We start from the raw sequence: 24107 nt of genomic DNA on the forward strand, positions 1-24107 counted from the left end.
GCTGAACAATTGAGCTAAGAAAAGAAAGTGAGAAAGGCAGAGTCCCCCTGCGTCAAAAAAATAAAAAAAGTGGGATATCCAAACATCAGATTCTCTCACTGAGGCCCTACAGAGAAACATTTAAAAAGGATGAGGTCATCCTGAGGAAGATGAGGCAAACACATTACGTGCAGCTATCTGCCACCTCTGAGTGAAATGTATTTCCACACAGACAAGCAAAGGTCAAAACTTAGGGAGGGTTATAAGGGGGATGATTGATATTAAACTTTTAAACTGTTTTCAGCACTGGCAAGCTATGTCCAATTTAAAGTGGGGTTAGTAACCAACAAGGAATTTACAAGTTTGGGTTGAATATTTTCTGCATAACAAACCAAAAAAAAGAAAATGAACTGACTTATTAAATTGACTGAGAACACGTTCCATCTCCAACTGTGACCAGTGACAACATGACAGAAATCACTGCTTAAAGATGCCACATGTATAAAAAAAAGATGGTGAAACAGTCGTCAGTGTTGAAAAATTGATCATCTTTATACAAAGCGAGTCAGTGCGAACAAATACTGCTTTTGATGCAGGTTTAGAGAGCGTCATGGTGTTGTGACTCAGCAGTCAGTGACACCATGTGCCAGCACCATCGCTGTTGAAGTAGTGGAAGATAAGAATAACTGTGACACATGCAGAAAGCATTCTCGAGATACTCAGTCTGGACTCAGCAGGGGTCCCCATGTTGATCTCACCATGTTATAGGAAACTCTAAAGATTTTTGCTGTTCCATTTTAAACCGAGTGTTTGGTTGAACTATTCTATTTGCAAAATGATTCACACACACCTAAAAATCACGAGTGTAACGTAAATGATCTTGTCGCTTTTAGCTCAGTGGACTCCCAGAATTCTCCACACGGCGAGTTTGCTCTGTTTTCATTAGGACAGAGGATTTACTTCCCTTCTGGTGAGAACAAATTGTCCTTTAGGGACATTAGAGCTCTAATCTACTCTACTCAAACAACCTGGATAGTTACAGTAAGACCTTGGCAGCGTAGGATAATTTTATGCTCACTTGAAGCATGCACCAGAATAATCTCCAGTAATAATTAAAGTACACAGTATGTTACATCTGTCTGTCACAGGCTGAGATTTTATTTCATTATACATTTGATGATTTTGGAAATTAAATATTATTTTTGTGCCTAACTCACACCTGTGAGAGGAAATAAAGTTTATAACTAAATGACAAAACTAAATCTGTTGACCTGGACACGGTTCACTTGACATTATATCTCAGAAACTGCCCATGGCCGCTCTCACATTCAGCTTTCTACTCTTTTAATTGGCTTTTTCCCTCTTGCCCTGTCAGTTGAACGTATTAAATATTTAACAAGGGATTAAGGGTGAAATGGCTGGACAGATAGGCTCGAGGCCAAAGACCAGCTGATTAGGTTTTGCCGGTGATCTGCATCTGATGTTTTTGACTGTTAAGACATGTTTCATTTTAATTCTGAAAATGAACGAGTTAGAAACTTGTTTCTGAGTCAGATGGGAATAAGTATTTATTCAGGAAGGTGGTTCAGTAAAAGTTCATGAAGCTGAACATCCAGGATACTTTTCAGCTAATTATCTAGACGATGACACTGTTATAATAAGTGTAATTTAGAGACTGCATCAACTGCATTGGTGCCATCTGTAAAGAATCCATGTCTGTGAGCTTATGTCATGTCTCTGGAGTGAAGGTTATTAATAACCTGTGTAACCTGATGCCAGTGGGGAAACGGTGTGACTCAAGTTGACTGCTGTTGATTTCAATGAATGGGATTCCTTGATACCTTAAACCCCGTGACCGTGATAGCTGGTGATGCTACGTCCTAATAAAAGAAAGCTCTCAGACATCATGTGCCATGGGTATATTTATTTTCTCAAGTCATTTACAGTACAAAATAGACTTTCAGGTAACAAAATAACCACAACTATATTGAAAACGACAATGCTATCAATAAAGCAGCAAGCTGAGAAACACTGTGCGATATAGAAACTTGTGAAACTGGGAGAGTTAATATTTATGAAATAAGCTGAATTTCAGTCGGTGGGAGCTTCGTTTTTTCTATTGCTTACTGATCTCTTTAAACAGACATTGACATATGCAGTCCAGTGGCACATTATTTATGTAAAGTACAGTATGTGAGATAAAACATAGGTCATTGCTTATCAAGGCTGTGTGACAAACGTTTCTGAAAGGATTCCAATACATTTCTAAGATGTATCATACTGGAAAAAGCAGGAGTCACATCTTCCTGGAAACTAAGGTCAAATGCAATCTAAATGCATGCAATGACTACACCACTTTTAAACATAGATGCACATAGAATGATTAGCAATGCTAACAGGTCTTCTGAATAATGTCACCATAAATAAACATTTACATAAAGTAGCATATAATTTGGCTATCAAATATACGATGCTCTTTCAAAATAGAATTGACTTTCTACAAAGCTAGTACAAATGGATTTAAGAAATATCTCTGCCATAATACTATATGTTATATCTATTTACAGGAAATACAAAGTAACATAACATAACCAACATAAATTATATTGTGCTTACATATGTTTTGTAGCATGCTGTTTTGCAGTTCCAAATTGTTTTCACAAAAAAATCACAATTGTAAACAATAATCCTTCCACATATAGATATATATATATTTTTTTGTAATTGATGACAAACTAATTGCTTCAGACACCCACCTATTTACATATTTTGAAAACTTCCTTTAATGCCCTCACAACAAGTAACCCTATGCTAACCGGTGGTTGCCAGATCTGCAGTATATCACATAAAGCACGCCATCAGCAAACAAGGAAATGATGACAGCATTCTCACATTGTGTACCTTTAACAAACCTGCAATCACAATAAATCTGTAGAAGCATATTCTTGGAAAACTAAGTCATTTCAATCCTGCTGAAGAGAAAGTGAAATTGATTTCTCAACACTGAAATTGAAACTAAGTTGCTATGTAAGAAAACTAATAATAATATACTGTAGCTCTACTGTCCCAGAATTCGCTCCCAGGATATGTTTACTTGTACGTAACCAAACCACCACAAACAGTTTTGTACATTAACAGTGATTAACAGTGCAGCTGCGGGTGTTAGAGGGAATTTTCATGGCAAAACGTGATCAGACAAGATTAATGAGAAATACTGTGCGGACCTTCTGCCTTCGTAGTTACCTGATAGTTACATGACAATGCTCAGGCAGAACAACAACCCTGGAGTAAAACATGTAACTGATAAACGTCATTTCCACCCTCCAGGGGTGACGTCAGGTTAAGCATTGGTTTCTTAAATACTCTTGCAGTATTTTAGTATTTTATTATATCGCATTTAGTATTTTGAAGTAAGTAATTGCTGCACTTTCTGTTAAAGTTTTAAGGGAATATATATATATATGTATATGTATATATCAGAACCTTCAGTGCATTAAACAACCAGGTGCTATTTAAACAAAGAAATAAATAAATAATGCTTCAATAAATGTAAAACCAACTGGTGCACATTAACAATGAAAACCTCACATTGTTAGCTAAAGGAGAGAAAAAGAGTTTGTCACAGACACACAGGAGGAATGACACAGCAATAGCATACATTTAGTGGAGTGAGATCAGTCCTCATGTGCAGGCCTCCTCTTAAAACACCAATAAAATGAGACAGGACACATTATTCTCATCCTGTGTGTGCATGTTGTACCTTCTCGTTAGAGATAAAAATTTCCCATACTATTACTACTGGTCAGTTCTATCACATTTAGAAAATTCCAGTTCAGGCGGGAGAGAACCAGGGCTGGTCTGAAGCAGACGTCTGTCCCCGTGCAGTTGTTGCCCATCCAATCAACATCGGACGAGAGCTCTCAACGAGCTAGTCATCATTAGCAGCACTGCTGTGGCTGCAGTGATAGTCAAAATGGAGTTCCAACCTACCTCACTCCCCTGAGGGATGGAAAACAAGAGTGAGAGAGACGGAGTCAGTACAGTTTGACATTTTAGGAAATAACTCTCGGTTCCTTTACTTTCTTTAAGAGTGAGATGAGAAGATTGTTACTAACTCATGTGGAAATACTCTAAACACGAAATCTCACAAATAAACAAGTTAAATCTTTTTTTGTCTGTGCAAAAAAACAAAACAAAAACAAACTGCAATTTGTGGTTTGAGGGGAATTAAGAGTCGTTACTATTTCTTACTATTTCAATTGTTTATCTCTCCACTCAGTAGCAGTATGGTGACTATGAACAAGTCTAGTTCCACCTCTTAACTCCACCCAAAGACCACAAATTATTGTTTATACATTTCTATTTGTGAATTAGCTGTTTCCCCACTTATGTATTTAAGAGAAATTCTCATCTGACTCTTGATTAAAAAAAACAAATAAATATTATTTATAAATATTTCTCAAAATATTACACTATAAATGACTTATTAAGTGCAAGACAAGAAGATATTTTATCATAATTTGCCAAACTGCCCACCCGTCCCATGTCAACCTCCCATAGATGTTTAAAGGGCAACTTTCAAATTTCAACTTGAATTCTGTCGTTCTAGTTTGGGGAGTACATTTGTATAAATGGTAATAAAGTCTCTGCAGCCTTCTCCGTATTATAATATCTCTCTGCTCAGCTGAAGCACTTTTGCAGGAGTGGAGCAGTTTGACCAAAATTACAGATGACATCAGCTCTTCCAGTTTTTCTGCTGAAAGCAGAGAGATATTTTTAATAGGTTGAGGTTTAATGATATACATTAACTCCCTATAGAAAGCTAGTTGTTAATTAGTGAAGTCGCCCTTTAACATCACTATCTACTGTGTCTTTGTTCACAGCCATGTTGACATTTCTTCAGTTTTGACCCTCCCATAACCAAAAGATTCCCAGTAATTAATCTTAAAGGGCCAGTTCACCAAAATAACGTCAGTTCCTTGTTTTGTTTTGTTTTTGGATATAGAGCAGATCATCTGCGTGGGCAGAGCACTGAAGTGACACTTACATTGTCTCATTAGTATCAACTCTTTTATTCATGCTCCACAGTCACTATTTCATTCATGAACTGTTTTGCTGTCAACTAATTACAGTCCGTCATTCCTAAATCATGCAGGTGCACAGTATTTTTAACTAACTGATACCTACATAATAACATCCTTTTATGCTGCTGTCTCCTTCACCACACCACTCTTATGTGCACCAGCTATTTTTGATATTGTTTACTGGAAATAAATATTTAAATAATAATTTATGCGTTTATTATTTATAGTTCTCTCAGAAGAATTGCCCTTGCTGCACGGTTTCTTTAAAAGGCTCCTTCAAGCATTTTTACCACCTCAAACTATGTAAATATATAGTATGTAATATTATATAATATTGCCCCATATTAGAGTGAGCATGTTTTAGAGAAAACCAAAACAACAGCATCTGAACTGCAAGATCGATAGGTTGAGTTGCTATTGTTGTTATTAGGGTGAACTGACCCTTTAATCTGCGTACAGCACCACTGTGTACAGTATCAGATAGAGATAGGCTCCACCCATACCTTGCTCTCTGGGACGCCAGCTCCGACAACCAGCACCAGACCACAGCCACTATTACAATCATTCCTATGAAGGGGATGGAGAGAACATGGTGCTCAGACGGATGGATAAATCTCTGAGGAGGAAATAAAAACAAACACAAGGACCATGGGGATGAAGGGAATGAATGAGCTGATGGGTTGAAGAAAACAAAATAACAAATACACAGATAAAAAGCACAAATGAACCACCACAACAAAAGCGACTCAATTGATGAATGGCTTTGATAAGAAGGGGTGGAGCTGCGATGTACATTCCCAATTAAACAGGTTGTGAGTATGTTTGAGCAGTCCGGTGTGGCATTTACTGACTGAGTGAGATGTTATGATGACAAAAAAGAAAGACATACAGTATGCTGTGACCAGCATATGGTGGTATTTTTGTCTCTCTATCCTCATTTTATAGCTCAGTTGTTCTTATGTTTTACAAAATTTTGATATTAAACAGGCTGAGAGGTCATGGACATTCAGAGAACAAGGACAGCACCAGAGACAGGCACAGGTAGACAGTTTGACACAAGGGAGACATCTCATCACGCGTGTTGCAGACAAAACACAGACTTTTACCTCTCTCCAAAACAAAGCAGCATAGTTTAGGGGTTGGACTTTACGACTTTTGGATACATATCTCCATTCCTTTCAGATAACGATTGTTATGCATCTATTTTGAAACTGCATGAAAATCACTTTGCAGAACGTTGAGTCTTTGTATTGTACACATCTGAAAACACAGATTGTCCTCCGGTGGCTGCATTCAGGTGCCACACTATGCACATGTTCACAAACTGTGTCAAACCCAGGGGACCAAACAATAAGCAAAGAAGGAAATTAATTTGGTTTTGTGGTACGAAAGGTGTTCAGCTGTTTCCAATGAGGCTGAATATCATACACCACCTAATCACACTAATAAACCTTAAGGCAAGATAAATCACTAACAATTTAAAAGTGCGCATGTATTATAGTTACTCTCTGCTGAACAGTATCTGAACATAGGACTATACAACAGCTTGTTTTGTCCCACTGTTTTACAGTTTTGGTGTTTTTGTGTGTTAAAGCATTGTTGTCACATAGAAATTATGACACAGACACAGTTGTGGGAAACTTTTCCCAGGTCAAAACACAGAAATAAATACTGATATGGTCTGACTGGCCAAGTCAGTTCATATCAAAACATACATTACTACAGTATGAGACACATAAAGAAATGGTCTCAACAGAAAACAGCAGGTGAGATGTGATGTGTGTTACGTGTTAGTTGAAGATTTATTTAATCGCTCAGTATTGTTTAGCATTTCCTTCTTTTGATACAAACTGTATATTATTATGGTATTCATGTCTGTCCCTCACCTGAGCCCTCCCCGACAGCTTCTCCAGCTCGGCCTTGCAGCGCTGCAGCTCCTCCTCCAGCTCTGCTCGCTCCCTCTGACTGCTGTCGTACAGCACCTGCAGCTCCTGCAGCTCCATTTTCAGACCATCACACTGAGGGGGGGGGACGACGCAGAGGTCAAACAAAATTGGATTTTAATTGAATGTGTACAGAATTAAAAAGAAGAGATTCCTAATCGGATATGATCCGAGTCCGTGCATGTTTTATTCATGTCTGTATTTAACTCCTGAGGCTTTGCTATCATACTTCTCTCTGGACCTGTGAGGCCTTCTCCTCAGCCTGTTTCAGCTGATCCCTCAGAGAGAATATCTCCCCAATGCCTCCATTCCAGCTGGTCGGTGTCACAGGCTTCCCATCAAATGATATATTCTTCTGGATGGAGGCGTCCACCAGGCGACAGTTCTCAGACTGGGCCATGGTCATGTAGCTCTCAGTCATGACCTCGTCTGAGCCGGTCTCCATCTCCTTCCCCTCTGTGCCCTCTGCGTCTTCCTCTTTCAGTGAGAGATAGACACTGGAGCTGTGAGACAGATGAAACAGGGGTATTGGTAAAGAGTCCACTATGCTTTCAATTTAAACTGTAATACCTGAAAGCTCCAAAACGAGCCCCAAATGTGCCGATAATGCCTTTGATCAAAGTGACATAGTAAGTAGAGAGCTAGGTAGCGCTCTTCCTTTGTGTTGTCACAAACGGTGTGCAGACATTTCAGTGTGTTGTTGATACAGTCTGATATGTGATGAAGCCTTATTTTCTTTCTAAAAACAAATACAATCTTGTCAAGCATATTTTGCATTTAAAAAAGTAATTTTAGATTTGTCTGAATAAGAGAAATTGTCTTAATAGGATATTGCAGTTGGCATAAAATGTTTTGCATAATATGCCAGCAGAGGAACAATTTAAGAATCCCATAAAATGGCACCAGTTACAGGTTACAGTGATTAAAGGTATCGAGTCAGCCTCTAATCAGAATACAGCTCACCGCAATTTCATTCTAAAAGCAAAATTAAACACTTCTGCTTCCTAATTCTTTAAACTCCTCCTGTTTAAGAAGCAGGAGCAAGATGAGAAGCATATTTGCTGGATAATTGTGATATAATATATTTTTTATACCCATTAAAAACATTCAAATCACAGCTCACAGCTTTTACTGTAGGTAAGCATTTAAAAACCTTGTTTAAGGTCTATCTGTATTTTATGTTATCTTATGGGTTGTGCACTACTTTTCCCTGTTGTACATAAATATCATCCTTCCTGCCTCTTCTGGCTCACAGCTGTGAGTCTGCTCCTTTCCATCCGCTGAGGTAGATCATGTGATGTTACAAAACTCCACAGAACAGCTACTAAATAGATATTGTGGGGCGACTGTTTTTAAGGTCAAGTGGTTTAACTTTTAGCCTCAAAATAGTTGTAGATTAATTTGATGTCAATTTACCAATCAATTAATCAACTAATGGCTCCCGCACTTAATAGTAATCCCTCATATTACAAATGTAGTGCAGTGATTAAGCAGGTGGCCAGTACTCTCTAAATGAGACGTGACGCAAATGGCTGTGACGAGGGGTTGTATTCCTGAGAGTATCCCCTCCAGCTGATCCAGTAAGCACAGCTGATGAGTGAGCAGCGATTGACCTCTCACCATGTCCTCTGTCTCTGGAGCAGCTGCAGCCTCTCGGTAAGACGTCTGTTGTCTTCCTTCAGGGTTTGACACTCCTCCCTGAGCGTACGGCACTCCTCCTTCAGCAGGTCCACGTCACCTGACAGAACAAGAAAGGTCAGAGATGAAGATATTGAAGGAGAATGCAGGTCACAGCCTTCCAGCCCCAAGACCAAAACTCTTCTGTATTATATTGCACTTGCATTTAAATGTTGGGTCTTGTTCAATTATATTAACTAGCCTATGTTCCACCCGAGGCTCAGCTGCAGAGCACAGCAGTGATATCATATGTTGGAAGTGTGTGTCCCTCCCTCATGACTTCACGTCCCTGGTATCCTAAATGCACTCTCACACACACACACACACACACACACACACACACACAAACACACACCACTCCCCTTGCAACACTCAGCAGTCACATTTGTAATATTAAATCCCACAAACGATTAATGTTCTTGACAGTGGGATGCTGACATGAAGCATCCCACTGTCAGGATGGAAAAAGAATATCTATAACATCATGCTTTGTTTTCATGATTACAAGAGAGCCACAAAGTAAGCTGAAAGTAGGCTGTTTAAATTCCACAGTGAAAGCAGGAACTGTACTTTTTTGTGTTTTATAAGGAGCTCCCTTCTCAGGTGTTTCCACAAGGTGCGAGGATGATGTGTAAAACTTGTTGTATTTTAACTTTGATGTACTGTAGGTAAATATTGTATGAGAGGAGAAGACGCACTATACCTCCCTTCTTCTCCGTCTGCCGTCTTCTTCCTGCTCTTTCTCTTTTACTTTACTACTCACCCTCTCTCCTCTCGGCCTCCCTTCGTTGGCTCTTCATGCTGATCTCAGCCCTTAGTGTCGTGATCTCTAGCTCATACTCCTGAGTCTCCTCGCTGAGGCGCTGCAGCTCGGCCCGCCGGCGGCACAGCTCCTCCTGCAGCGAGGCGATGTCGTTCTCCCTCTCTGCAGCGGCCTCCTCTGCCGCCTGCTGGAGCAAGATCACCTCCTCCTGAGCCACACGTAGCTCCTCCTGGGCCTCAGCCAGCTCGCTCTCCTTCTCCTCCTCCAGGCTGTCCATCTCCTCCTGCACAGAGCGCAGCTGGGCTGTTGGGAGAGGAGGATGAGAAGGAGAACTTTAGGTTTTCTTTATGGGGTATGTGTGGGTGATAATGCACTGACTGCATGGGTGTGTGTGTGTGTGTGTGTGTGTGTGTGTGTGTGTGTGTGGGTACTGTTTGAGAGAGGTGCTGATGTAACTGATTGTAACAGACTTTGCCTTTTCAGGTTCAGATTCTGATGATTAGTTTTCAGGAACAGAACGTCTTTTATATTGTATGTGTGCATTCTCTTTTCTATCATTTTCCTTTCTTCTTTATTCATTTTCTTATTTTAGTACTGAGGTGTGCTTTACTCACCTCCACACATCCAATTTAAGAATAATTGTGTCTCTGTGTGAATGATTACTCGATTTATTTTTATTTATTTACCAAAATGTAATAAAGATCTGGCCACAAAAAGTACATCAAGAAATCAATTAGCCAAAAAATTGCAATAATTTAATATGTTCCAGTCAATTACATCCTGACAAGACAATAAGCATTGATTTAACTATTTAATATATTTAACTAACTGTAAAAGTAACATGAAATATGTGATTTGTATTTTGTGTTTCTTTTTCCTGTTTCTGTATCTGTATCTGGAGGTCAAAGGGAACAGTCTGCTGAGAGATTTAATATTTTGTTACCTTGCAGATTCTGGATCTGGCGCGTGAAAGCTTCAGCCTGATGGGCACTGGCGAGACGCTCTTCCTCTAACAGACCTGGTGAAGAGGTGAGGAGAGGAGAGGTTGTTCAATAGGTAGAGAGCTAAGAGGAAACGCAGGCCAATAGAAAGATGACAACTTGATAAGCTATTCCAACTTGAAACATGAGCGAATTACATAAGTAGTTTTGTGTTGTTGTGTTAACTGCAGCGAAAGCAGGACCACCAGTGTTATATCCACTTTATTAGTGAATAAATAGACTAACTTTGAAGGACAACAGAGCACAATAAACAGATTGTGCTCTGGATGCTATTTTCACAGCTTTTGGTTTGCTGCTATTTTCGACTCTATTCCTTTTTGCTCCCATTGGTATGTGCCGTGCTGATTAATTTCTGTTGCATTCTTCAGGCAGATTCTCTTGTGGATTTAATAAAACAACAGCAGCAGCCAGCTGAATAAGAAAGCGGCTGATTTAGGCCTGCATATTCTTAAAGGATCAATTCAACCACATCCAGACTGGAATATTTCACCATCTTTTGGTTAGTTTGCTGTGAAATAATAAACGCACATTTATGATCCCCAGACAATAAAATCTACACACTTTGATGATACTCTGACTTTTCCTCTAGCACCATCATCAGGACGAGATTTTTATTTGTCCACTATTTTATGACCAAATATCTGTCAAATCGAACGCACTTCTTATCTTCTTTAGTTGTACTTTATGTTAACAGCTAATTAACAAATATTAGCATGCTGCAATACTAAACTCAGTAATGAGCATGGTGAACATCATATTTGTGAAAGATCAGCTTTAGCACAATGTTAGCATTTAGATTTAAAGCACTGCTGTGTCCAGGTGTAGCTCCACATAGCTGCGAGCATGGAGACTCTTAGTTTTTAGTTTGCAATGATTAAATAACATTTATCTATTTATTTTCTAACACCACTAACATATTGTTATAATTACAATATAATCAGGACCAGACATGTACAGGACAGTGAAGAGATGTAGTTTGAATATACAGTATATAGTGAAATAGTAGTATCATTTTCTTATACACCTTTAATCAATTAAACCCTAAATCTGTCATGAGCCACAACATTGTTCCAATTCAATCACAGTTCTGCCCTGGTTTTTCCTTCTTTTCAAACTTTAACCCTTGCTCCTTTTCTCCCTTGCACAATCCAACAAAGTGATGGATAGATTCGATTTGATTTTCTTTTCTGGTATTGTTATATTATAACTTGTAGCTTTTCTGTATTCCTGTCTGTTATGGTCTGTGCTTGGTTATTTTATTAAAGCCTTTACTTTATCACAGTAAAGAAAAATCAGCACAACTTCAGATTGTAGCTCTCAGTTCTTGTTGTTCCAGACTTTTCCGGTATGTTCCCAGTCACATTACAAATAGTACACAGTGTGGTTGGCAGGTTATCTTACTATAGATAATCATCTCTACTCATGGAGATTTTATCTTCAGCTACTCCTCACCTTGTGTTATTCTCTGACTGTGCACACTTTGGACTCCCACTACCACCTCCAACACACCACCCCCACAACAGCTGCCAGCAGCCTGAACAGCCCCTCTCCCCCAAACCAGTTGACCAGTAGTGATTTCTCGTTGTGGTCTAGGACACCCAGTCTGGAAGCTTCCACACATGCACGCAGTTGTCTAAGGAATGTTTTCCCCACTGCCAGACAAACAACTGAGCTCACCATACCGCATCTTTTATTAGTACACACACTTACATGCGCTCGGTGAAAAATGTGCACACAGTGAGCTCAGTGTCACCCGATACCTAAGGGTTTACTCACTGCTCGTGTTCCTGGACATTAAGCTCATCATTTCTAAGGTGTGGTGTGATGCTCCATTTAGCGGCTATGACGAACTGACCGTGTCAGTGACCGCATTTATGCTTGTACAGGCTCAACAAGACTATGACGAACAGGAGATGTCTCAGGTGGATAGTCAAGCAGCAATCTTCTTGTGTGACTAAAGGTAATGAATATGTAAACACAGAGATTGTGGAATGAGACGTTCACGTCATGTTTAGATAGCAGGTAGTTTTTTTTATAGTTGCTTTGCTCACCTTTAATTAAGTGTTTAATTAAGTTTTATTTTCAAATGTTTGTCTTTGTAGTCGTGTTGTGTTTTATTCCCCACCTACATTGCAGAGATGTGGGAAATGTGGATGTAAGAAACATGGATAGTGTTGATTGTAACACAAAGGAGCACTGTTTATATGCTGAAGGTGGCAGCATCGCATTTCATAAATTGTCACCTGCAAACAGAACATGCATTTCCTTGGTTGTGAGAAGAAGAAATTTAGTTTAAATTAACACAAATTGAATAATGCTAATTTCAGCTTGATGCAAATTTGGTGAAATGCACAACATGGAGTATTCACTTCCTGGTAATCATCCCAGCCTGATTGTCAGCCTAGTTTCTTGTGATTTAGCTTGCCTTCGTGCGCGTGAAATGCAGAAGTAGTTTTAGATGCTTAAATATGCTTTGCACAGATTTCAGGGCTGTTTGTAAATAATGCAGAACACTTTGTTAAGTTTAGTGATTCAAGGCATTAAAAATTAATGCACAGTAGTGTCCCACCTTGAAGCTCGTGGAAGCTCTCCTGGTGTTTGTTAGAGGTCTCCCTGGCATCCTCCAGCTCCAGCAGCAGCTGCAGCACCTGGGCCCTCAGCTCTTCCAACTCCTGCTCCTCCGTCAGGGGCTCCTGTTCTTTCCTCCTCTTATCTTTTTCTTCACCTTCCTCTTCCTTGAGCTTTTTCTCTTCCCCTTCCTCCTCCTGGGCTCTTTCGTGGTCCATCTCCTCCTTCTCGTTGTTCTCCTCCAGGACACCTCTCTCCTTGGCTGTGATCTCGTTGTCCATGGCGGGGCTGCTTTCTGCTTTCAGATCACACGGGTCATCTAATGGAAAGATGACAGCGATATTAGAAAGACATGTCTGATGGGGAAAAAAGAGGGAAACAGAAAGAGAGATATACAGGTGAAAAAAAATCATCATCTGAATTCAGTCTTTCTTTGAACGCTGCATGGATTGTGTTTTATTTTGAATCAATAGCACCATCTTGTGATTGAACTGGCACAAGTCCATTGAACAAAATCCTTCACTCAATTCAAGTACCCTAATTTAACACAATAATTAAAACACACTAAGTAACAGACAACACAAGATTAGAACTGAGGTTGCCATAGTAAAGAAACATGAAAATTGTTTACTTGGGAAACAACGCCTCAGATTATATTCTGGATACTGTTGAGTCTGTCAAAGGTTAGATAACATATCTATGTCAAGTAAAACTATAAATATGTAACACATGCTAATCACAACTGATTTATAAAAGAAACAAACATTTGTTTTATGTTGCTCTATCTGCTCTGTGGATTTAAATCTTCGACCAGAGGGTGGAGTACGTTAGCTTACACAATGCAGAAAGAGAAGGGGGGAGATGGGCCAGTGTGCTGAAGCAATGGCTATGACTCACCACACAGCAATGCACCTCAAAGACCATAATAAGTCAAGCTACTACGCATAGACAGTAGAAATGTGACAAACGCACAGCTTTCGTACTACGCTGTGTCACACAACACGCTTATGCAAATCTTTATTTACTCAGCCTGAGCTGAGTAGCTGGTCTTGTTAATATGGGCCTAAAAGGCCTAATGAGATATTGTTCATAATGTAGAACAACACATATAAACTTATTTGACATCATAACAGCTGTAATGTGCTAGAGCAGTGAAAACAAATGCAGAGCAGTTCAGAAAACTAGAACGGTAAGCGTCATTTACACCCCAGCAGCATAACAGTAAATTCACATCCCCATTCTTTTCCTATTAGTCACATGAGATTTGCTGTGCGCAAGAAAGGTCAGAGCTAAATGGTCGTTATATTCACTGCTCTGGTTCGTTCTCGGGAGAAGCTTTAACGTAAAATATTGCTTGCACCCTATTTACAGTCTCATCCCTGGAAACTGCTTACATCACACACTGGCCTGGTAGCGTTTCACTCATTTCTCTCAATAACATGCCCTTTACGGTCAAGTCCATCTTAGAAATAAATTGATATGTAGCATCACACATTCATGCTGGAGTGGTCCCCAAGTGCCCTCGAAATTGCTGTTTGTACTCACAAAGCAGGGTGAGGATGGGGAAGGAATGGTGTTTGCACAGAGATGGGAATAGAGACGTGTGACAGAAAAGGAAGGTGCAGCAGGGGACAGAGTAAAGCGTTAACTAAAGAACTACCTAATTAAGAGTGATGCTCACAGGTAATCTTAGCTCAGGGGATTCATCCATTTCATGTGGTAATTATTTCTCTTTCTTATTGTGCTCCTCACCAGATGCGACCATTTTCACCACAACAAAGTACATGCAACCTATTTTATACTGTACAGTACATCTGCAGTACATGACATTAGCAGTAGCCTTAGTCTGTTCCGTTTCATAATAATGTTAATTTAAACAATGAAACCCCTGAGAGGCATGTGAGAGGTTTCATGAGCACTGAGCTATTTTGTCATTAAACTTTGGAGCTGGTGTAATGAGTTAGTCATAAAGAAGAAAGCTAGAGCCATGTGGCAGGAAGAGAGACGTAGCTGCTTGTACAGCCTGCGGCAGCTAAAGACCATCAAGAGACAAAAGGCTTCCCACTGATTATAACTCACATCCAAATCTTTCAGGATGTCTAGCTCAGGGTATAATAACTCAGACAGCTCTGGCTCAAGTGATTTGTTCTGCATTTGTATCATGCCCTTTGGTCTTGCAAATGCAGTATCCAGAGTGTCCTCTAATGGACACAAAGTACAGCTGAGTGTTCAGATTCCAGTGAAAACATGGAGTACGACGATTATGGTGCTTTCTTTGCTTCATTAAGCACTGAGACACTGTTAAAGACATCCTTTAATTCTAGTAAGATGTAATGTGCAAGAAAACCATTCTTAACTTCTTTAATGATATCTTTGCAAAATAATAATGGTATCTCTGAACATGTTATTATGTGCCAATCAAGTCTACAAACCACCCTCACACAAGCACCCATCCTATCGTTCCACTGTTTCTGTGAGCCTTCCTTCTTAGCTTTTTGTAAATCATTTCAGTGCCTAAAGAAGGTTCATCACCTCACCTTGTGAGTGAATGTCAAACACATTGTGCGGCAGCATCAGCTGCAGTGACACCTGTGATCACTCCACTGCATACTTGGCACAGAGCTGGTATTTAGTCACGGTGGGATTACATTAGACATAGATGCTGTTTGCATACAAGAGCAGGGATGGGCAGGAGAGTCATCTCAGGAGCAGTGTTGCAGCTTCAGGGAAAGGATGGCTTTATCTAGCCTCAGCACATGCCTTCATAATCACACTGCAGCAAAACACATTGAGTATGTCAGTGCAAACATTGTGCCACTTTAGAAAAGAGACAACAAGTACACAGAGTGTTCTTTGTCAGCTTCTTAGAATAGCTGTCTGAGATTTAATTTAAACATTAGTGTGGCAACCCAAGCTCTTTTGGTATCCAGTGATGGAGCAAGGAGCAGAGCGAGGATATTAAGCAAACGGATGCTTTCTGGGAGAGGGGTGGATGTGGGACACAGTTGTTTTAACCTGGCACCACAGGAGAGCTTTTTTCATTATAAACTCTATGTGATTCTTCAGTTACAGTGACTGTTCTGCATATTAGAAATGGGGCCAAACTGCAATTCAATCTTACACTTTAAGTAGAGTAAATAACAACATGCTACAACCTATGACTGCATAAGGAATTGTCATTTAATTAAATTCCTTATACAGTCTTGATCTGGCTGTAGACAGGTGAAATATGGTTTGAAATGCATTACTTCTATTTGTAGTAAATCACTTGATACTACTCTCTCCCAGTGACTGATGCTTAAGTATCTAATTTGACTGTATTCAGAGCAACATCTGGAATCAAATCAGCTGTGAAAAGAAGGTTCAGCTCACTGAAACAGGAACTGGAAGCTGTGTACAGGTGTGGTATGATGGGTGCTTTGTGGTGAACCAAGCTTGAAAATGGGACTGAGTAGACAGGTGGTGGTGGTGGTGGTGATGGTGTGTGTGTCTGTGTATGTGCAGCATTTGTGTATCACTGTAAGCCAGTACATATGATCACACAAGTCTGCCATGTTTAAAGCGCATGTGTTTGGTATGTGTACATACAACATGGACCACTGCAGCTGTGTAGGAGGCCATGCATAATGCACACCACCCCCTCACACCCCAGCTTTGAAGTCAGCCCAGCGCTAATGCTGTAGCAAGGAGGGAGGGGTCAAGAAAATTGAGAGACTATATAATAGAAAACGAGGGAAGGCAGGGAAGACAGCAGGAGAGATGGAAGGAGCGAGAGGGAGCTAAAGCTCGAGGGTACTAAAGTTGCTCCTTTCGTCATGAAATACAAAGAGTCAGGTAAAGACAAACGCTAGTTCGTCTCCATGGTGACCTCAACACACCACCAACCAAGTGCTTTAATATATGGAAATTTACTGTGTTAAATCAGCCGTCCACAGTGATTGAAACCTTTGCTTTTCCCTATCAGCGATCTCAACGTGAAGCCCATGCTGTGAGCATCTGAGATTTTCATAGGACTTATGAGATTTTCTGACTTCAAACTGCATCACACTCAACAGCTTGAGGGGCAAGCAACAGGGATGCAGGTCTCATGAGGTTAATGTGAGTTTACACGTATCTCCTTCTCTCTGAGTACTTAAAGCGTGAAAACTCCAGGGAGGCTGAGGAACAACAGAAGCAGGAAAACACAAGAAAAGAAACAGGAACCACAAGCACCCAAGAGTTGGACTGACTTAATGAGTCACGCTGTTATTTAAATGGAAAATCCATGTTTGTATTTTCAAAGGGAAATAAGAGAAAGTGGGTCAACGGGATAGAAATGCATTACAGGATGTGTTAATTTGGCTTCGTTAGATGAGCATGCACTAAAACTTTGTCGTTGTGCGCGTACTGCAGGTGGTCAATTCACAGGATATGTTTTTACAGTAATGTGTGTGTGGTGGTGGAGTGTGTTTACTCATTTGTTTGTCGTTTAGCTATTCCATTAAGGGATATAAACTGAGGCAGAGAACAAAGCATGAAAAACAAGCAGTGCAGTGATAATCCATTTGATCACAAATCAGTGCCTCCCACCTGAAAGCAGTCTCTCTGGAAGGCTTTACATCGCTTAAATCACAGAGGAAACAGGGGATACCACAGCTCGCAATGTCTCTGCCAAATCCAAAAAGGAAAAAGACTCAGAGAGAGAGAGGGAGAGAGAGGGCACGCTAATGATAGGTTGACAATGCTGAGCATTTCTGTGAGCGAGAAGAAAAGTTAAGAAAAATCCATAGAATAAGCTGCAGGGAGTTCGTGAACCTTCTCTATTGACTGAAAAGTTGAAGATTTTTTCCATTATGCAACAAAGAGAGAATAAAAATATGTATGTGGCACGCTCCATTTTGTCCTGCAGAGTGCCTCGAAAGCTCTTTTAAAACGACACACAAAAGTCTGATGGAGGAAAGTGGGGATAGAGTGGTGCAGGAAGAAAAGTCACACTATTGAGCTTTGGGGTTCAGATAGAAGGCACCAGGAGGCCTCATGGTGGAAAAGCACACAAGACTTGTTTTTATTTAGCCCCGTGACTGGCCAAGGTAAACAACTCTCACAGCGTTGTTTTTATGGCAGTCTCTGCAGTTCCCAGATCTACAAAGTTTGTCTAAGACATCAACTTTGCTGTTTATTAGTTCCAGAGAGCTGAGAGAAATCCTGTTTGAGCACCCTTGGGGAGTATCACCGCTGATGTGAATTTCAGTGTGAGGACACGACACTGGAGAAGAGTGGAGTGCAAGGAGGAGAGGGCAGGAGAGATATAGTGTGTGGGCTGAGGCACTGGCAGGTGCAAAAGTTTATGTGCCTATGCAAACGCATGCATGTGTGTGTGTGTGTGTGTGTTGGAGGGTGTGTGGGCGCTGAAGAGAGCCAACTAAAAGCAGGGAAGAGGTATTGAGTGGGAAAGCAGCGAGAAGGATGGAAAGATATGGGAGGAACAAGATGGTAGACGATGGTTAAAAGATACATAAGTGGCTCGAAAATGTCAAATTAGCCGCTGATGGTGTATTGATCAGTAGGAGAGTGTATTTGTGTGAGAGCATTTATAGATGTGGTAGATGTGGCAACGATTTTTACAAGCTATTCTCCCTGTCATCAAAAAAAAGAAAGAAGGGCATGAAAGAAAATAAGAAATGAAAAGCTGAAAAGAAAATAACTACATTAAAGAGCAAAGTTAAATTATTCTAAAACCATAAACTGAAGGTAGCTGAAAATGACCCCAGTCTCAGCTCAGAGTTATTGCTAGCTGCTGCTCAATCTACTTTGTGCTGCCTTTGTCTTTATGGTCAATCAGGCAGGATTCATGCTAGATTAAACAGGACACTTTCATCACTAGATGTTGAATTTTCATCTTTAAAAAGCCTCAGGCTGTGATGAAAGAAAAATAGGTCCCCAGAGTTGAGAAGACACAAACAAGCTTGTTAGGGAGGAAGGATGTCTCCTGAGACAGCATCCATGTTCTGATGGTCAACATGGAGACTTCAGCATAATAAATGTAATAGAGGGAAACACTGAGCTAGTTGAAGTGCTGAAGAACACAGCAAACTCTACAGAGCAAGTAAGAAATACTTACTGAACATGTTGCTGACGCTTGGTTGGGACAGTAGTACACAGGAAAAGGAAGCCACATTCTTTCAACCTGACCACTGGTCAAGGTGCCTGGGCTCAGAGGTCAACAGCCTTTGACCTCTGAGCCCCTTAACACTAACAAACATCCTCCTTGCAGTGTCCAGCACAGAACCATTCACTCAAAACAGGCAGAAAACACACACTTCTGCCTTGTTTGGACACACAGACACACACAAAAAAAAACCCATTCCACACATTCTTCCCTAAACCGTCCCACAGTTGCACAGTGTCGAACTCTGTGCATGGTTTAAAACAGGACAGGACAGAAAAGAAAAAGCATTGTGCCAAACGTCACACAGCAACATTCAATCGAGTTTAGAGTTAAAAGGAAGTTCTTCTGCAGCAGTTCAACTCAACCACAATGTGTGAAGAGAGCCTTCAGCAAGAAGTAGTTTGCAAGCAGCATATGGTTTAAAAACAGTGTAAGTACAATAACAGCCAGCTCTGCATGGCTCCACGGTGCATCAATTCTCAATCAGCCTCAGAAGAACATATGCAACACATCCAGCCCAGCCTGAACTAATGCCTACATTATTTCCTCCGTCTGGCTGCCAGCCAACCATTACCTCAAATGTCCACAGACGCCATAGCTGACTGTAATAATACTGACTGGTCTGTCGGTCTGTCTAATACATACGGCTTCTACCAAGGTCTCCACACCTCCTACCAGCTGATCACCGGCTGCTCCTGCTCAGTTCAACACCCCTGTCATTACTTTAGGTGTAAACACGCTGTCTTAGCGCAGATACGCATCGACCCGTCTACCTTCTCAGCTGATCGTATGTGATCTGTAGTGCAGGGCTAAGACGAGCCACACACACCCCATCCAGCTGCAGAAAAACACACACTGACAAAACAGCTGCACAGACCTGTAGAGTCCAAAGCCTCCTCGATGAGTGGAGGTAAGCGCAGTCCATCCATAGCCCCCTGTGGCTGCAGGAGAGAGGGAGAGACAGAGAAAAGAGAGTGGGCGAGAGAGGGTCAGATGCTCCACACGCCCACCTCAGCTGCAGGGAGAGAGAGAGAGACAGACAAACACACGGAAAGTGCTCAGGACAGCGTCAAGCACGCACGCACACGCACGCACACACACACACACACACACACACACACACACACACACACACAGGCTGTACCTCGGGAGAAATTGGGAGGATCCGGAGCTCTGGAGCGTGGGAGAGATGCCGAGAGGGAAGAGGGGAGGAGCAGAGTGGAGGGAAAGATGCTGCTCTCCAAACTCGGTCTCACTGCAAAGACCTCCCTCTCTCTCTCTCTCTCTCTCTCCCTCTCTCTCTCCCTCACACACACACAAACACAGACACACATACTCACATACAGATAAAAACACTGTGTCTGTTTTTAATTTACTCATTTCACACCATCCTTCCATCTTTTCAGTGCGTTTCTTGCTTCTTCCTCTTGTTTCCCCCACTTCCATTCTGTTATGGTATACCCCACATACTGTATATACAAGAAATGCATACTCAGGACCATAACCTCATCACACTCATGTGGTCCAATTGCAGAACCAAAAACAACAAAGTCACAGAACAAACAAAAAGAAGAAAATGTGATGTGAGATAAGTCAAATGTTATTTTGACTGATTATTAGTAGTATCTTGAAGGAGTGACAATAATTACTATAATGATGTGAATAACATTTTTTCTAGAGCTGATGAGTACCAAGAAATAGCACTAAAACATGTGTCCACAGCAGAACAAACTATGAATATACACTATTTATCTTTCCTGAACCCACACACACACACACTCTCTCTCTCTCTCTCTCTCTCCTCTCATACACTTGTGCACATTCAGCCTTGGCCCCTAAGCCAAATGAATTTACCTATAATGAGATCCAGACAGGCTGTTGCAGCGGTGAGTGACAGGCTAACACTGCAGATTACTGAGCATTTCCCCTCCATTGTTCATTTCCTCCACTTGCTAACCTCTTTCTCTTTCTGTTTACTGCTTATAATAATAACAATGGTTAACAGTGGTTCATAATCACCATCTGAAGCGGCGCGCTCTCATCTATTTTCATCACTACCCTTCACACGCATATCACTTTCTCTATCTGTCTCTCACCTCTTTCTCTCTCTCCATTCCAGCAGCTATTACATCTGGCAACTTCTGTGCGCTGCGTAAGTATCCAGAAATATGAGGTGTCCCGTGAACCAGTCTGAAAATATGTCAGCTAGGAGAGAGAGGAAAGGAGGGCCAGGCTTAACCGTTCGCTGGCCCTGTAGGAGGATATTCCTATCACAGTACTGACAGAGAGCAGGAAGTGTTTTGCAGATGTACACCCGCACATCAAGAATATAGTCACACTTATTCTCATGTGGAACCTGGCGGCACATGAAAGAGGAAATGTTAAAAAAATAAAAGCAGAAGTTTGTGTAACGGAAATAGTATGAAAGCCTGTGTCTGCAGACTTGGCATGTGCTTGCTTGTACCTGTCATAAACATCAAGAGATTTCTCGGGGACAGACAATAATTAATAAGGGATAAAAGGCAACAGATTGAAAAGATTCATGCCAGCTTATCAGAAATTCCTTTACTTCTGTGTGGCTCTGTGCAGATTTCCTCAGGCAGCTGTAATCTGCAGACAAGGAAAGTGAGCATGGAGACATCTTTCAACTTGAAGTCATCCCACAGTTGCCTCACCACGCACAATAACAGCCCCCTCCACACACACACACACACACACACAGACACACAGGAAGAGAGAGCTGTGGAGACAGTTGGCTGACAAGGTGTTGATAATGAGCTGACAATGTCTGGCTTCCATCCACTCATGTCACTCCAGTGTGGCAGCAGCCTGGTTGCAGAGCAGAACGGCCACAGAAGGAATGCAGATACAATCAAACTTTGGTCTAACACGAAAATAACTGCTCAGAACTGCTCGCTGAACCAGACGGACAGGATGTTACTGTCTTGGGACAGCTCACATAGACATAGCCACAAAGCAATTTATCAAAATACTCCAAGCAGATTGGTAAACCTTGTGCTGTGGGAACTAAAAATTTTCTTTGCAACAATCTCCACCCATGCTACAGCTACGCCTAGAAAACTAACAACAATAATGAAAGTCAAGCTCCAAAAGGTGTCTACAAGTGCCGTTTGACCAGTCAGGTCACCCTGCGGTGGGAGTGTGTTGTCATTTGTCCAGTCCGGTTGCACTGCAGTAGGAGTGAGTTACAGATAAGCTGTTTATTCTGTGACAGAGAGCAGTCCCACACAGTGTGAGGTCATACGAAGGGAATCTATCCGCTCCTCTCATACTGTGGTCTTTGTTTTGTCCAGATTCAACAAGTCGTACACATAGCGCCCACGGCTGGAGTAAAAGACCAGAGGAATGTGAGCCTGTAATTGGCATGTAACCCAAAAGTACTCACACACAAAGAGGCAGCACTGTCTCAAAGTATTTGCAAATGTGTATCTATGATTTTACTTTCATTCATGTAATGTTGAGTGGGATGGTGGTTTGAATGGGATGTGTGCAATGTGACGTATTCCTTTGTTAAACTTATTCTCTGTTTTTCTTAACAAAACAAAATATGTTGACACATCATAATTAAATCAACATGGATCAGATAAGTTTAATCTCATATTTACATTCATCAGAGATGTGCCTTCATATTGACGTTGCTCTGTCTGCAGGATGTAACCCTTTGTGGTGATTGTGAGTCAGTGTTGTGTTCACAGCCTGTTTCCACTGTCCCCACTGCCACCTGCCAAAAATCCTGTTCCTGCAGATCAATGTGATGAAAATATGACAAATCTGTCCAAAAAGCTAATTTGATGTTACTTGATGTTAACATTGAAAAGAAACAAACAAACAAGCAAGACAAAAGAAATCTGCTTTACTTTTATACTGCCATGTACACAAGCACAGTGGAAACAACAGAGCCAACATTAGTGTTAATTAGTAAGACACACTTCCACAAAAGTGCTTGTGTCAGCTGAAATACTAGACTTTATGACAGTTTCTGTATCATGACTTCAGCCTGAGCAGTTAAACTGGGTCAGTAGGTGAAACTAATGAAAGTGGGTGAATTGAGTTCATTTTATAACAAGGCCTGGTGTTCTGTCTCCAGCTGTTTCCTGTGTTTATGCAAAGTTAGGCAAACTTGCTGCTAGCTGTAAACCTGTATTTGCCATTCAGATATGTCAATGACATCAATCTTGTCAAAACTTCTCCAGGATAGTGATTGCCAACCACTACTTCAGTAGAAATCTGGGGGTCACATACCCAACGCACAAAAGCACAACACAATATGACATGTATGACAAACATAAAGAGTAAGCATCACAGGATAACTGAAAACCCTACATATGAATTCAAAGCCATCACCCACAGTATGGCGTGGCCATTTTAAAAAAACAAAACAAATTCAAATCTTTGGAATCATTTGTGATGCTTACAGCTGCTTGTCCACTGCCATTGGTCAAATACTCTAACCCAACAACTATTCAGCTGATGTAATTTGCTTGTGGCTGCACCAGGGGGACAAACAAGCTGTATAATTACTCTCTGGTGACACTGTATCATTGTCACAGTCATCTAGCCTTGTAATGGGACCTCAGAGATATAAAAGACAGTGATTCACCCTACAATCCACTCTACACCACTGGGCTGCCAGCCTTTAACTCCAAGCATCACTGTGGCGCTCCATGGTTGCTTAGCAACTAAAGGAAATTGGAGGTGCCTTTGAATTAGGACATTTTAAGAGGCGAATTATGTGAAGACCTTGATGTCCCATGTCTCCATAAATCTGGACTTTTCTACTGACTATTTCTATGTATTTGTTATTAGGAAGTCTAATTCTAGTCACAGACACTGCTGCGTCACTGAGCTGCAGATCTTCCGCCTGCTGATACATGAGACCGTGGTTCTTTACTGGATGCAGGATACATATTTATGTTATAGTGC

At 41.0% G+C, this 24107-nt stretch overlaps 1 protein-coding gene across 8 annotated transcripts; it reads right to left on the bottom strand.

Moving 5' to 3' along the window:
- Positions 1 to 1888: 1888 nt before the first annotated feature.
- LOC113165781 (coiled-coil domain-containing protein 136-like) lies at positions 1889 to 21453 on the bottom strand. Of its 8 annotated transcripts, none has more exons than XM_026365503.1 (10): positions 21260 to 21453; positions 20041 to 20104; positions 13017 to 13334; positions 10390 to 10464; positions 9447 to 9749; positions 8627 to 8744; positions 7236 to 7509; positions 6950 to 7081; positions 5567 to 5679; positions 1889 to 3978 (listed from the first exon to the last, which is right to left on the bottom strand). In XM_026365503.1, the coding sequence occupies exons 1-10, from the start codon at positions 21275 to 21277 to the stop codon at positions 3966 to 3968; spliced, it is 1428 nt and encodes a 475-aa protein (XP_026221288.1). In that variant the 5' UTR covers positions 21278 to 21453; the 3' UTR covers positions 1889 to 3965. The 8 variants fall into 8 exon arrangements, 7 of the variants coding, with proteins under 7 accessions (XP_026221288.1, XP_026221290.1, XP_026221287.1 ...); XM_026365505.1 differs by lacking the exon at positions 21260 to 21453 and adding an exon at positions 21018 to 21253; XM_026365502.1 differs by lacking the exons at positions 20041 to 20104; positions 21260 to 21453 and adding exons at positions 20308 to 20632; positions 21018 to 21253.
- Between the last annotated feature and the right edge of the window lie 2654 nt (positions 21454 to 24107).

Source organism: Anabas testudineus, chromosome 6 (assembly GCF_900324465.2).
Source record: "Anabas testudineus chromosome 6, fAnaTes1.2, whole genome shotgun sequence".
NCBI classification, from domain to species: Eukaryota; Metazoa; Chordata; class Actinopteri; order Anabantiformes; family Anabantidae; genus Anabas; species Anabas testudineus.

Coding starts and splice junctions, on each gene's coding strand:
- LOC113165781 (XM_026365502.1), bottom strand. CDS start 20,497: ATGTGTGTCTGTGTTTGTGTGTGTGTGAGGGAGAGAGAGAGGGAGAGA. Junction 10,465..13,016: donor GAGCTTCCACGAGCTTCAAG/GTGGGACACTAC, acceptor CCTCTTCACCAG/GTCTGTTAGAGGAAGAGCGT. Junction 7,510..8,626: donor CTCCAGAGACAGAGGACATG/GTGAGAGGTCAA, acceptor TCTGTCTCACAG/CTCCAGTGTCTATCTCTCAC.